At 40.6% G+C, this 16,373-nt stretch overlaps 1 protein-coding gene and 1 long non-coding RNA gene across 12 annotated transcripts in view; one reads left to right on the top strand and one right to left on the bottom strand.

Annotated features, from left to right (window-relative positions):
- The window catches only part of LOC136420653 (uncharacterized), a 541,092-nt gene that overhangs the window by 64,361 nt on the left and 460,358 nt on the right, over positions 1–16,373 (bottom strand). The window lies entirely within an intron of this gene.
- LOC136420573 (potassium voltage-gated channel subfamily H member 8-like) overlaps positions 8,887–16,373 on the top strand; it is a 108,811-nt gene continuing 101,324 nt past the window's right edge. For 3 of the 9 annotated variants that reach the window (XM_066407572.1, XM_066407576.1, XM_066407573.1), the window contains exon 1: positions 8,889–9,518. In XM_066407572.1, the coding sequence (XP_066263669.1) occupies positions 9,443–9,518 (76 nt within the window). In that variant the 5' untranslated portion in view covers positions 8,889–9,442. Of the gene's footprint in view, positions 9,519–16,373 lie in introns of all 9 variants that reach the window. The other 6 variants (XM_066407574.1, XM_066407569.1, XM_066407577.1 and 3 more) reach the window with 5 other exon arrangements.

Below are 16,373 nucleotides of genomic sequence, written 5' to 3'. Positions count from 1 at the left end.
TGGGGCAAGCCAAAAATAGTTACTCAAGCAACTGGATACAATTTTGAAACAGTCAGACGTTTCAGACAGCATCCGCTATCTTTCGTCAGTGTCAGTTCTTGACAAAAGATAGCGGATGCTGTCTGAAACGTCTGACTATTTCAAAATTTTATCCAGTTGCTTGAGTAACTATTTTTGGCGTATCTTATTACCTGGATGTCTAACCTTCATCAACGGATTAAGGTAATGCTTATTCAGTAATATCGTATGTTGTCCACGGATCCTGCCCGATTGTCCCTTCGCTGGCAGACACTTAACCTGTCCTTAAAGGTGCTCAATGTAAGATTTGGTCGGTCCTTGAAGTCAATCTTACTGTAACCCCGTTGCATAGTGAGTTAGCTCAACCCTGTGGTATTGCATAACGATATCCAGGGAGTTGAAATGCGATATCGTTGAATCTTAATATTGTATAAAAAGCCGCCGTGTTTCTGTAACACCCAGCTTAGTGTCTTTGTTGGTACCACCAAAAATAAGGGGACCGTGATGCGGGTTATCTATGTGCTGTTGTAAATGTAGCAATTTGAAATAGTGAGGCAAATATACTACAGCACTTAGTATACTAAATGTGCCTTTAACTTGATGTCAGTAACTTAAAAAGATTTTGTTATCGAGATATTTTCAGTTTTCTTGTGAAAATCCCACGTTCAGCACCTTTGAATTTATAATACTCTGTGTCCTATTGCGGCCCGGACAAAGCAACGAGTACAATGCCATGTCATCCTTGTATGTTGTGCACGTATATTCTACCTACGAACAAGAGTTTTGGTTCCCATTAGAATCATACGAAATTCCGCTTTCGCAATCTTGCAGCGCACATTGTAAACATAAGAGTATTGTGTTGACGATGTTCTATTGAACAGTGCAGTATCAGTAATATCATAGTCTACTAGTACTACTAGTACTACTGTTCTGTTTCTTTTGCTTTGTTATTCCTTTGCTAAACGACATTATGTTTTGCATTTTTTTATGACTGTAAGTGAGTGCGCCTTTTTCTGTTCCTGTTCACCTAGGCACATACACTATCTACATGTAAATGTAGAGTATACATAGCATTTATACACCTAGACGCCTACAGCATCTACATGTACAAGTAGAGTATAGCAGGGATACACCTAGGCACCTACAGTATCTGCTTGTACATGTAGTATAACAATGATACCTAGGTGCCTACAGTATCTACATGTACTGTACATGTCAATGTAGAGTATGCACTGATGCACCTACGCATCTACATGTATGATATAGCATTGGTACATTTTGCTAGTAGTGAAATACACCTGATATAAATGGCATTTTACTTTGGAAAGATATACAATAAAGTACTAATATACCTAGCCACCTACAGTATCTACATGTACATGTAGACTGTAGCAGTGATAAACCTTTAGTATCTACAGGTAGAGTTGAGCAATGGTACAGTTTGTATAATGGTATAGTGGTAGAATACACCATATGTAAATGGCCTGTTACCTTGGAAAGATATAGAGTAAAGTAGTGATATGCCTAGGCAGCTACAGTATCTACATGTACATGTAGAGAGTAGCAGTGATGTGATTAATCTAAAGTATGTACCTATAGTATCTACATATAGCGTTCAGCAATGGTACAGTTTGTATAATGATATAGTAGCAGAATACACCTGATATAAATGGCCTGTTACCTTGGAACGATCCAAAGTAAAGCTTTACACAATGCTGGCACCACGTGCGCCGTATATCGGCGGCTCGAACTGAAATAGACGCGGATTACACGGGCTCAGTGTGGTTAGAAATAGCCCCGTCTGAGGGCTTTTCGCTCCCATTAGCGATCCTCGTCGTGACTCCTCTCCCACACTTTAAACCCACTTTAAAAGCCCTGTTCTAGTACCATGATATAATGATGATAGATAAAACTGCACCCTGTAGTTTGGGGGATGAAATATGATGTAAAAGAAGGCGACTGTTTAAACCACAAGAAGCCAAGTCAGCAAGTAATGGCATAGTTTTGCACAATATAATGTATTAAAGGGATCGAATGAACAACATTGTAAAACAAAAATCCTACAAAGTAAAAAAGAGACAAATGTATGAAAATCCAAAAATGTGATGTTGTGAAGTGATCTGATGAACAATATTGCAAAACAAAAGTCATCCTACAAAGCCAAGAAGTATAGGTAAAAAGGGACAAAAGTATCAAAATCCAATACGAAAACATTTGGATTCTTTTGCAAATCTTTAAAACAATTCTTTTGTTTTCTACTTTGGGAGCTAGCATTTGGCAACAGAATGAATTTACAACAACTAAGTGCTGTATGATTGGCTAAAATAAATCTGCAGATGTGTATCTTGGAAATTGGACGATTCCTTTGTCTTTACGCTAGATCGGAAAATGTACACCTTGGAAATTGGACCATTCATCTGCCTTACACATCAAGCAGAGGGATAGCAATAACAGACAGCTCCGTTTCAGCAGTCTCGACGTTGTTAGTACGTTACAATCCCTTTTCCACTGAGGCAACGGCCGTTGAACATCGAAGAACCACTGATTAACCCACCGATTGTATTCTATTAATAGACACGGGCTCTTAAGGCAACAGAGATCAACGGCTCATCGGTAGCTGATGGACTCTTGAAAACCTAGCCTTTCTCTCTCAGCCCTTCTAATTGGTTAAGCCATTCTAGATCGATTGTATAATCCTTTCTCATCACGAATAAAGCAAAGAGAAAGAGAGATGACTGACGCACAGAATCGCACACTTAAGCAGTTGCAGTCCTATATTTAGCAATCTAGTGCGATCAGTTTTTTTTGTACGTCATACATTCATCTGTTATTTTTTGTCGTATTCATTGGTTATTGCAAGCGACTACTTGATTGATCTTCAAAGAGGGCTATCTCTGAAATATAAGATCTTCTAGTAAAATAAGATTATTTTTCTCACAGTCCCAAAACATTTCGTCAATTTCTTAGCTACCTTCCCAAAGACCTGAATGGACAGAGACGAGAAGAGGGGGGGGGGGCATAGACTGAGTAATGTTTGGGACCGTATCTTTGCTGAAGCGCCACCATGCGTCAAAGAGTAGTGCAGTCAATTCAGTCTCTTATTAGGTAGTTGAGGAATTACCAAAATGTTTGAGTCACCCAAATGTCATCCAAATGTCTTTGGGGGTTATATTGAAAAGAAACAATTTTTCCTCAACTATATGATTATAAAAAAGTGTACAGGTAGGCAGTACATTATCTCTTCCAAGAGAATTGGAAACTGATAATTACTAGCATGCAAATGCCAATTGCAGAAGTGTCGCCAGAACCCACCGTCACAATCACACAAACACCAACTGACTGCAAAATCTCCGTGTCGCGAAGGTAACAAGACAGGACAGCACAGATACATCTTTTCACAGTGACAATTAGCATTTAGAAGATCATTATTTTCATACAGCATATGGACAACTTGACCTCTGATATACATGATAGACAGGATGCGTACATCGTAACATTAAAACGAGTGATTAGATTAAACAGGAACGTCAAACCGAAAGGCTACACTGCGGAGAGAAATTGTCAGCGCGCACATATCCCGCTCATTGTGAAAAGCTGATGAGACGGAGCGGCATAATGGCAGAGTTTCCTGTGCTATCATATCATCATATGTGACTAGTCTAGCGTGGTCGTTGTCACGAGTTTACATCCTGTCGCTATATGAGCTGTTGGCAGAGGCGAAAGTACTCCATTGGAAACAAAATACGTATTCGTCAAAGACATCACGAATGAGTGAAAGTGACCCTTGTGTCTCACTTTCTTCACCACCTGTGTATTAAGGGTGATGCAGGTATCAGGTGTTTCGAGTCCTCACACTGACTTGTGAAGATCTAAAGCTACAAGAAAAACATCTGGCATCCGTTCATACAATACATTGGAGGGTGTAGGTTTCAATTAAAAAAAAAAACTTTCAAAATGCTTCTACATAGATGGTTTTGGATAAAGAAATCTTGAAATCTTCTTTAATGGGCGTTGTACATCATGGCTGAGATTCTATTACTGTATCATTAAATGGGTGATATTCATCAATCTTTTGTTTCTATATATACTTTACAGTCATGGATCACGTTACGATAACTCGTTGTCTTGATTGTATTAAGCTTGGTACCAACCGGCAAGCCACGAGTACACAAAAATGAAACATTTTGATATCATTAGCATAGAAAACAAGGATACTTATGGTTTTTCTACGCATCGGCAATAAGGTGGCTTTTCTAGTCCTAGTCGACTCGAGCTCTATAGTATACAAACACTTGTGTATGTTCGTTCAGCACCAAGGACAGGTATTTTGCCTGTATATGTGTTCAGCACCAAGGACAGGTATGTTGTATGTGTTCAGCGCCAAGGACAGGTATGTTTGCCTGTATATGTGTTCAGCACCAAGGACAGGTATGTTGTATGTGTTCAGCACCAAGGACAGGTATTTTGCCTGTATATGTGTTCAGCACCAAGGACAGGTATGTTGTATGTGTTCAGCGCCAAGGACAGGTATGTTTGCCTGTATATGTGTTCAGCACCAAGGACAGGTATGTTGTATGTGTTCAGCACCAAGGACAGGTATGTTTGCCTGTATATGTGTTCAGCACCAAGGACAGGTATGTTGTATGTGTTCAGCACCAAGGACAGGTATGCTTTCCCGTGTATGTTGACACTCAATACCATGCGAATAGTTGGATCAAGCCTATGTGTACATTCACTGCTCTTGGTGGTTGATAAGTACCACCGTTATATTGTTCCAACTTTGATTTAAATCGGATTCGTCTCAGACCACCAATGTGGTTTGAAACGTTCACAGTGACATAATCCAACCGGTTTGAATTGGATTTGAACCAATTCCGATTGAACCAAATCCGATTGAAAGCTAATCTTAGCAAACCCCAACGTGAACAGAGACTGAATCTTACATTTAAGATACTCAAGAAGTCAGTATGATAGGGAGGGGGCAGTCAGCATACACGCATTGCCGACTGCCACTAAAGCAACACAGTCCATACGAGTTGGTGGAATGTCTCTTGTTGCAAATACGATGCCCTGAAGCTATGCCACGATCGAATGTCTTGCACTTTCTCCAAGAGGGCAATTACGGACCTCACAATTTGGTTGCTAGAAAAGCTTTAAGCCACGAGAAATACAATAAAACAATTACAGAACCAATCTAGAAGTACAATAGCGCGGCCATTTGTCAATCTGCGGCGCCCAGCCTGACTAGTTAGAGCCGTAACCACATGTATTTGCCGCACAATGCGGGACAAAAGCCGCTATCGGCGCTGCCATGATGAAATATGACCGCCGCGCGGCACCAACTCTCGCGCCATCTGGACATGATCTTGGTAGGAACAATGTCCTTTGTTAAAACCGACGCTGTTGTCGAAGTTCATCTGAAAATGGCTGTCTGATTTATTTATGATGCTTGCCTGGCCAGATGCCCGTTAAGTTATGGGACATAAGTCAGCTGGGTCAATGGATGTAATGTTTTGCTATGATTAATGAGCCTCGTCCAAACGGTAAGCCCAAAGCCGAGTTTGGAACATAAAAGGCTTACCTAGAACGGTAAAACAAATCCAGTTAAAATAGCCTTTGTATCACTATTGATAGAGAAGAAAGACACGTGTTGTAGTTATTACCTTCGCCAAGGCGATTATTTTTCGGGTGCGTGTGTCTGTCTGTGAACATGATAACTCGAGAATGCCTGGATGGATTGTCTCGATATTTGGTATGTGGTTAGGTCTCGATGAGACCACGAAATATTAGATTTTGGGCCCCTAGCGGCTTGTTATGGAACTGCAGCGTAACTTCCGGTTTCGATATCTCGTGTTCTGGACGTGCTGTGATCATGGTTTTTGAGTGGTAAATAGCTCTTGGGAGGGAGAGTAAATTGTGTGGGTTTGTCCCCCTAGCGGATTTTTTAAACTGCAGGGGGCATTTTTGTTTCAGTCGTTGAAAGAAAATAACTCAAGAGGGGGTTGACGGGTCGTGAGTTTTCACGTTGAAACTATCGCCGCGTTTTCTTCTGTAGGTATTGGGTGGTGCTATTTAAACATATATCGCGGAAATATAAGTGTATCGATCTTTTACTCAATGATTAGTAGTAAATACAAGTAATAGAAATTGCAAAAACTACATCACAAACTCAATTTAAGTCATCACACACCACTCTATACTTTGCCCAAGTTCATTTCTTTATAGACTACTTTGACTTGGTATCTTGTAAACGCAAGGGATCATAAAATATGATACTATCTAATATATAGCCAACGTGTGTCAGTTGAGCCTTCACCGCAGTATAGTTTACATTCATTATAGATGCTGTATCGGTGCCAAGTTGTATACATATGATATAATGCCCTTTAATTTCGTTACTGCGCAGTTCTTCATTTTTTATGTCTGTACGAGTGGCTCTTAAGGAAAGTCGTAAAGCTATATTTGTGATATTCTGTTTATTATTTTATAGTGCAGGCGTGACCAAGTAGTATATCTAGATCAGTGATGGTAACAGTTGTGTGGGGTGCAGTCTACGGTCACCACACACTTGCTTGAATGTATACATACTGGAATAACCACCTAGATCGTACAGAGTTGTGGACACACTACAACATTGTCTTTGTTGTTTTTACAAAATAAGTACAATGTTGTCGAAATGACATCTGAGTAGGCTGAATTGCAGGGATGTCCCTGTAAGTCAACGTTAGCAGCATCACAGTTGAGCACCTGGTTCCAATTAGTTGGTAACTGGGAGACCCCGGTTCAATCCTGGGGAGGGCATCGCGGTTGGGCCTTCACCCATCTTTCGGAAGGGACATAAAGTGTGGATCCCATTTTCGAGGTGCCTCGCTCGAGCACGTTAAAGTGGCTAGCAACCACTCCCTGTACAAATATACCTTGCCACAGAAACAGTAATACAAATGAAACTTGCTGCCCTATGTGTCACTAGGCACTACAAGGTAAACAACATCAACGACGGGCCAAACTGCAACATATCATTACCCTTAATTACCCTTTTGACCAGAACTTGTCTCCACATGCTTTGGCCGGCATAAGTCAAGAAGCCATGAATGTACTCGTATGATATTTGATAAGTAAGTAGGTCTTGTAAATACAAAGGTCAAAGTTGATTTTTGGCCTCCTAGTGGCGTTCCTTGGTACTGCAGTGGAGCTTTCCTTTTTGTATCTTTCTTTTACTTCATCTTTCTCCTATTTGCACTGTGAGATGCAGGTCAGTGACCCCAAGTGATATAATTGGGTCATTCCGCATGAGATGTCCGCTTCATCGGACTGTCCATTATTTCTATTCTCCAGGGACTCTCTCTTCATAATCAGCAATTTGAAAGTTCGTTACCGTTAACCTAATTCAAATCATGGAAAGGTTACTTTCGTGTTTGCATTGAAATAACAATTAGGAATCCTTTCCCCTACAGTTATTTTGCAGATAAGTGACCTATAATATGTGGATTCATAGTCAGCATCGTATATCTAAATATTGTATACAATTATGAATACTGCCATTCTGTTTGAACCGATTTTGATCATATTTGAAGCAAATTTATAAAACCCAACAAATGAACTCAATATTAGGTAATTGTAAGACGGTCAAGATGAAGATTTCGATTTTCAACATTTCGTTTTGACAAAGGTTCGATCCGTTCACAAATGATGCTTTTGTGACGCTCATAATTCAGGGATAGCTACAACATTTTCAACATGCCAGGACCGTTAAATTCTACTGCTGAACTCACAGTTTGTACGTCCAATGAATAAACTGTTGATAGAAACTTCTTGGATGTTGTGGGTTTTGGCAATCCGTAATGTTGAACATAAGCAAATCTGCGGAGTATCGTCCACGTGCGCCACCTGGCGCTTCTAATTGTGCATAGCAGCTACGTCATGTGGCGTGGCTCCACACGATGACAACCCATAAATAATCATCGTGCTTTTAATTATAGGGATGGCTCCGTTTGTGTGTGTATGTGCACGATGTAGATGATGGTAGGTCGGGGAGGGTCCACGAAGGAAAGTTAGCACGTAATTCGTACGCAGCGTGCGAATAGAATGATTTGTAGCCGTTGTTCGTACAGACAACGTCGCTTCACGGTGGAACTGACGTTACTCACAATTTGTTTGGCTTCGCACCGGCCGTTCTCACCACTTCATCTTCTATCACTCGCTTGTCTCAAAGGAATCCGTTGCTCTGTATTATATATATAATGGTCGGATAAACCGTTGCTTATTGCGAGCACAAAGCACACACTCGTATATCATCTATGATATCAACGTTTGGGTTAGTATAAAAGCCGAAAGAAGCCGTAGAAATGTATGTGATAACTTCAAAATGTAGCGGATTTTTTCCACAGTGTTTCGTTGAACTTAGAAGTATAATGGTTATCGTGTCTATCTCTTTATACATTATACATACAGTAGAGAGAGAAATATAAATAAGTACACATTTATATAGATAGATAGAAAGATATACATTTGTATGTAGATGGATACAGAGTATATATAGATATATACTACTGAAGAATTATTTTTGATATTCAGTGTCCTTTGTCAGGGTGTTGCAACCACTCCTTTCCTTGTCCCACCTTCTCAAAAGTTCTATCCTCTCGGAACGCTAATCATTTTGCCCGACGCAGCGACACGTACAGTAACATTGACACGCTCCCCTCACTCACTGGCTGGCATTTAATCACTCTCCCACCACGTGACCTGCGCCTAATTCCCGCCTCCCTTTCCCCGCCTTGGTCTCATCTATTTTGTGTGCGTCCAGCCGTGCCGGCACCGCTACACTAGCAGCAGGGGGTGACGGCACCCTGCTTCCCGTTACCTCCTCTCTCACAAACGTTCCGTCCCTGTTTACCTCACCATTAACAGCTCGCATCGCGACGAGGATGCGTTTCTGTACCTAGCGTTCAGTACCGTGGACAGGGCTTGCCGAGAGCGTCTAGAGAGGACACGGGTGTCCCCCTCGTATGGAGGTGGGCCGGTTGGGATGAGCGTCCCCCCTTGGGAGTAACCCCCACAAACGATGCCCCGGCGTGACAATAGCATGTGAATCCCCCGTCTCACCTACGCTCTTCTCTCCACAGCTCTGACGGCCGCCGACGGAGTGCACCCCCTACTACAGAGCTGGTTCACACCGTCGGTGTAACGGAGGAGAGAAATATAATTGTCCAGGAATATCCCGGAATTTCGGATGCATCGAGGAAAGGAGGATCGCTGGATGGGAGTTCACGGCCGTGTCTAAGTCTGGCGAGGCGGCGAGAGAGAAATATTTCACCCAGTAGCGTTTGACGTCTCCCGTTGGATTTACCGCTATCTCCCGTGTAACATAGGGAGTTGAGAGAAGTACAACTGCTACTGCGAACGCCCGAGGGCTCAGACCAGAAGCATGCCGGCTAGGAAAGGGCTCCTAGCGCCACAGAATACTTTCCTGGACACAATAGCGACGAGATTCGATGGCACACGTGAGTACACGTTCCGTTATGTATTCTTCTCCAAGCCTGCGGCGGTGCATGTATCATGTTGTACAGGGTAATATGTGGACACGAGTTCTGTCTGGCCTTTGGCGTCGTTAAACATTCTCTTTTTACTGTTATCTCGCCATTTCATCCACTCGTTTGAACGGGTTAGCTATTCTTACATGCGTACAGCGCTTTTCCCTTGGCGCGTGTGTATCGCGCGTGGCCGGAATAGACATAAACCATTTTACCTGTACCATACGTCCACTCGTACCCACTTCCAACTGACTAACTTATAACTGACAACGCCTTAAAACAAACATCACATACAAAGGGTTTCTGTACATTTGATATTTTCAAATCACTCTAGGACATTATATTCATTTATGGAAAATGTTGTTAGAATACACCACATGGGGTTTGCCGTAGACACTATACTGGCAGAAATTTGATTTGGACGCATAATCAATTTATTCAATACGCCTGGAGGAAACGTACAATGGACCTGTTTGGACATCGGGATGGGTTTATTACCCAAGTATTTGTAGGGCTTAACTTAAGATATAGAACAAACGTAACACTTATATACTAGTATGCCGACGTTTTGTTACTTTAATCTTTATCTAGTTTCTGAAAGTGTTAAGGTATTAGGCTAATTTATAATGAGGAATGACGCGATGTTAAAAGCAATGTGACTGTAGTGCGGCGGTACGATTCTAAAAAATCATATAAAGGTCGCACAACATCGGTTAGCTAAAGAGGTTATAGTGAAATAGCCTCCGTGGTTTAACCAAAAGCCAGGTTAACGATTCTGAGTGAGGTCAAACATGCCTTGCCTTTCAATGCTAAGTAGAGGATTATGCGTCAGGAACAGTCATTTCTTCTTAAAGGCACTCAATAGACTTCTACAGGTGCATTCTGCCTATTTTGCGTCATTATGTCATGTTTTCTGTGTTTTTAACAGTTTAAAAACAATTACCTGCAAAGTGATCTATTAATTTTTTTGGTGGTACCAATAAATACACGATAGCTGGATGGAAATGAATTCGAAGTCGTTTGTGAACATTTGCATGGCTGTTAAGTCCTTAAGTATACAGTACTGTCCGTAAATGGATTCAAGATTGGGATTTGATTCCACGATAGGGAGAAAATTGCATGCTCGCGGTGGTTTTAAGATCGCGGTTGAAACAAGGGGGTAGTCGGACAGACGTTAGAATAAGCTTTTAAGTGCTTTTAAGTTCACGGTGAAGAGGCCATCATGAACATTAAACCACCGCTGAAATTTCAACATTTACAGTAATTGTTATGTAATATCAAAGGGATAATTCAACTTACTGTGTACAGACGTGACCGGCCCGCAAAAAGAGTGGCTTTGTATATTGTCCTATTTCTACATTTGGTTCCTTTAAGAGACGGTATAGTTCTTTCCGAAAGGCCGGGTGCGGAGAGATAATGTGCATGGTGGTGATAATACTAGTAATAATAAGTTTATTGCAAGTTCTTGCCCGTAGGCTAATTGCAAGTACATGAAACATGAAAGGACGGACAGACAATTGGTAACAATATAGCATGTGACTATTCTAGTCTAAATACTAACACTGAATTCTATCTTATTTGGGTTTGACTTCTTTTTTCGAGACAGTGGAAGACGAATGCTCCCACTTTTTTTAATGTGCAATGGGCTGTTACTATCATACATCGCCTCTCTTCCATGAATAAATATTATCTCTCTCCATAATGCGAATTATGAGAAATAGCTCATGCGTGAAACGCTAGGCGGTGAAACATGAATTTACGTCTATTCAAATATAGCTTATTTCTGATAGTAATACTTTACACTTGATAGCACGCCTTTTCATCAAAGTCAGAAGAATAACGACCGTAAATATAAGTTCATTATCTAGTCGGTTTTGTGGTTTGAATAATTTATATATCGTGGCGGCCAGATTCATTGTTCACGTTACAATAAGGCTATACTTATTTGGTTATATGGATGACATCTTCTGGGCATTGCAAAGTTGATGCGCGCGGGTGAAAAATACATTTGGGCCAGAAAAGTTGTATTCATCAAATCTAAGTAGTTAGGAAGGTTTTCTAAAGACTGAACTGACAGAGTATGGGATATCCCAAACAATAAATTGTTTATTTTTGCCCTTTCACGTCTTCTTGGAAGACTTTTTACTCAGGAGTCCTTTCGCGCAAGGATCAAGTTGACAACAAATTCACTACGTTTTACGGTCGGGAAATCGGCATTCTGTGACATTAATATCCATTTTCCGATCTACGGCATGTATTTCCTCATTATGAACCTTGAAGTTGACAAGAAAGAATGATAGTCTATATGCAAACATTACAGATAGCTTGATAGAACCTGTCTTAAACGTAGCATATGCAATTTTTTAATGTTGTTTTAATTGTGTTTATTCAAAAAAGATAAACACTGTGTCTTTAGCCTAGCAATGCAGACGACAGGGTGTGTCTGTCTGTGTTGTTTTGGATCAAAGCCTGTCTGCCCTTTTCACCTACGTTGACAAAACCCAAGGGAAAAATTACCTTAAACCCTGTGATATACGGTTTTATCAATTATGCACCTTTAAAGTGCCGCTTTGACTATTCAATCGAACAAGATTGATTATTTGTTATATTTTGGTATCAAAACCTACCTGTCCTTTTGAACTGCCTTGACAACAATACACAGGAGAAAAATAGAGCAAAAAGGGCCGAAAACAATGTTATCAATCATATCTTTATGAAGTGTCACTTTGACCATTCAGTCGACCAAGATTTATCATTCGTTATTGGGGTCTGCTGAGGTACCATCATGTATTTTAGGTGTAATGAAGATATGCGTTAGGAAGGCGTTAGGAACATAGGCATAAAGAAGATAGGCATAAAGATTATAAACATAAGGAAAATACACATAGGAGATGTGTATAAAAAAGATAGGCATAAGGAAGATAGGCATAATGAAGATAGGCATAAGGAAGATAGACACAAGGATGATACATGAGGATGATAGACATAAGGAAAATGGGCATATGGAAGATAGACGAAAGGAAGATAGGCATAGGAATACAGATATAACCTATGGAAATCGGCATACGTTAGATAGGCATAAAGGAACTAGACATAACGAAAATACACATAAGGAAGATATGTATATTAGGAAGATAGACACAGGGAAGATAGCCATAAAGGAAGATAAACATATGGAAGATATACATAAGGGTGATAGGCATAAGGAAATGGGTATATGGAAGATAGACATAGCGTTTTTGGCGTACTACATGACATTGACATCACGAGAGAGCTCGCTTTATCTGCGCGGTTAGCTCCATTAGTTCTACCAGCGACTGCACCCGGAGTGTTTGAATGGAATGGGTGCGTTGCGTGGGAGGGGGGCACTGTGTGACCGTCACAGGTGATCAGGCTCGCCGTTCGAGGCGAAGGCCGTGAATACGTGATTATCCCTGAGGTTAAAGGCTAATTGGATAGATTTCACACACAGACAAAGCGCACCCATGCGCTGAATATGTAAAACGATAAGTTTTACCGTTTCATATGTGCACAAAGGTGCTATTTCTGCTTAATTCGCTGTACGTACTATTAAACAAAATTAAAGTGTTTATAGAACATATCTGATAGCCTGGTAGAAAAATGATCTTTTAGAATTTGCTCACGGTTAACCATATGTATTCAAAACAAATGAAACTTATGAAATATGATATAATGTTGATCAATCATGAGTTAGCTTTTGGAAGGGCATATCTAATCTCGATGTCTATGTTTCTAAATCATAAGATCATATTACCTTCGCCAAGAAGGTTCAGGATCTTTTTTGCTAATGATTGTAGTTATGTGGATGTGGAACAGCATAACAGTTATGGAACTTAGTATAATGTTAGGTATCAACAAACCAAGGTGCCATTTCGATCATTGACCTCCTAGTGGCTTTCTATGGTATTGCAGTGGAACTTCTGGTTTTGGTATCTCATATTCTGATCATGATTTGGTCATAATGTTTTATTGACAGATATCGAATGGCCTCGGGGATAGGTGTTGTTTGTGTGGCCCCCTAGTAGGTTTCTTGGAACTGCAGGTGTGTTTTTGTGGGGAACTTCGAAACAGGATAACTGAAGAAGGGATGAGTGGATTTTTTGTTTGTGCACAAAATGGCAAAATATACCCTATCGCTGAATGGCATAGTTATACGGGTCTTCTAATTTTACAGTGACTTATTGTACATAGATGAAAGCAAATTGCACAGTTATAAATAGCACAGTCGCCGACATTATAACAACTTCTCTGATGAACCGTTGATGAAGGACAGGACGGCCTGACGAACTTTCTCTGAGAACAGCAATGACGTCATCTAATTAACCAGGATGACTGAGGGTGACCTCACCTTCAACATGACCAGACAATGAGTGTCATGAGTGTGATGCGCATTTAGTCTAAAGCTGTCCAATTTCACGGAGTTCCACCCCTTAGTGCGCTCCAACAGTGATAATTCTATAATAGACACGCCCAGTGTAGAAGCGGCATAGCCGTAATAACAGTACATATGAGGACGAGATTGATCCTGCCGTTAATGTTTTCTAACCGTCTGCGTCATTCCAGGCGCTTCGTCCATTGGTTCCCGGTCATTATGCATTAATTGAATTAAGACGAATATACCACACGGTGGAGAAACCGCGCGTCACGACATTGAACAGCAATGTTGAGGTCAATTTGGTAACTACATGCTCTGTCTATTGTTTGTTCTATTTTCTTAAGAAGAGCTTATAGCATTGGCTAAACCTGGTCTGTCATTAAATGACAAGACGAATAAGGTTTGGAATATGATATCAAGAAAAACGTATGTAATAAATGTTATTATGCTAGTTTTATCAGCAGGGCTAAACTGCTATTTACCAACACAAAGAAACAGGGGGCGTACTCAAACGTCTGTTTGAGCAATCCACCGTTTCTATGACGTCATGTCAAAACGGAGATAGAAAATGTGAATCAGTGAGCAGCGGATCAAAAGTTGCAAAAAGTTTGTGGCGTCCGCCGTCCCCCTATTTTTTTCAGGAAGTAAGTAAGCAAGCTTGTATTTGCTCATTAGGACAGTTTACCTTTCAAGCTCTAAGATTCTATACCATTGGGAATGTTGGACTTGGTTTCAAATTGTATTATCCATTCCATTTTTTTAAAGAAACATATCAAACTTTCACGAATGAAAGAACATAATGAAAAGTTGCAATAAACTCAAGAATTGTCATCAAGTAGGGTCTTTTCCAATTGAGTTCTATGTAGCCCAAAGGCTGTAGGAACAGCGATGGGAATATCCTAAATACCATATTTTCCAGGAAGAACTTAGTCCCAACTCTTTTTGTATTCTTATTTTTAATTCTTTTCTATTGGTTCTTTAAGATAGAAATAACAACTACAATAAGCGAACCATTCAGCGAGAAACGATATTGTACAGATAATGCGATAATCAAGTATGATAGTAATATCAGAAGTTCAGATGTTATAGATATAGAAATTATGATAATCCAAATTCCTTTTTTGTACTCTTGAGCTTGCCCTGAACGTTTCCATCGTCCTGTCACACGTGAAAAGTAGCGGCCAACTAAATAGATTACGTCTACCCTTGCGATGTCCATTACGTACAACGTCCCTCAGTAAGACGTCATTTACTAATTTCATTAGACGGCTGAGGAACCTTCACTTAGTCCTTCTAGCTAACTGGCGAAACGCCCATTTCAATTACAAGGTAACCTTCGTTTTTGTAAGCGATCCAAAAGAGGTATAAGATGGTATGAGGAGCGTCCCCGAACTTCACCATGTATTAATGGGGAAAACTACTGATGGAAAAGAAAAGTTGATTGTTTTTAAAAGCCCCCCTCCCCACCACCGCTGAGGACACAGCGACTTTGACGTTAAATCCAAAATGGCGGCCCGCTTTGCCTTTAATACCGTGATCGAGTTAGATTGTCCTAGTTAGTTTCACTGGCGTATTCCAAATTAGCTTAGTCAAGGTCCTTTCCACGTTATTTATGTTGTATAGTGTGGCGCCCATGGGCCACACAGATCACGATTTTCACACAGATCACGAAAAGCAATCTATCTATTTATTCATCTAAATGTAGTTCTATTTTTGTGGCTACTTGGATTCTAGTGAAAGACTTGCAGCCAGGGCTGTAGAATACGAAGCCTATAGACAATTAACCGGCTAGACAATACATAAAGACAATATAGGACGTGGGATTGAGCTTCCCAAATCAAGGATATGACGACTGAATCCCATTCGATTAGGATGATATTTTTTGTATGATAGGATTTAGCATGCAATTTTAAATCACTACTTGTGTGATGGAAAAATACAATCAGTGCGCCTATTTGGTAGCGATATCATACATGTAATGTGTTTGTAAGTGTCTCAGAGACTGTACGAAATCCCAACTCTACTAAAAGGAAAATGGCAACTACTCTCTAGGACGAAAAAACGCACGACAAATGCCACCATGTCAAGGAAACGCCACGACAAGCCATTAGATGGTGTATAAAATATTCCCGTACGACAAAACACATTATCTGTAACTGCTGTACAGCAGCACGCAGCATCAAGGGTGATTTAGAAAATCGACCATAATGCAAAACCCCGGAGACGCACAACCTAGCCTCCAAATAACGGCCTCGTCCTAAAACGGTCCACCAGAATGATCTAGGTCTCCAATTCAGCCACTGTCGATTCGGATACATAAACAAACCTGACCCATTTCGACATGGAACTGAACTGACAATGATAATAGATAGGGTTGGCTCCAAAGCCATTTGGTATAATTAGGTTTCTCGCTAATGTAATGGAAAAAC

The sequence above is a fragment of the Branchiostoma lanceolatum genome, chromosome 15 (genome assembly GCF_035083965.1).
Source record: "Branchiostoma lanceolatum isolate klBraLanc5 chromosome 15, klBraLanc5.hap2, whole genome shotgun sequence".
NCBI classification, from domain to species: domain Eukaryota; kingdom Metazoa; phylum Chordata; class Leptocardii; order Amphioxiformes; family Branchiostomatidae; genus Branchiostoma; species Branchiostoma lanceolatum.
This window is presented reverse-complemented; position numbering and strand designations above follow the sequence as displayed.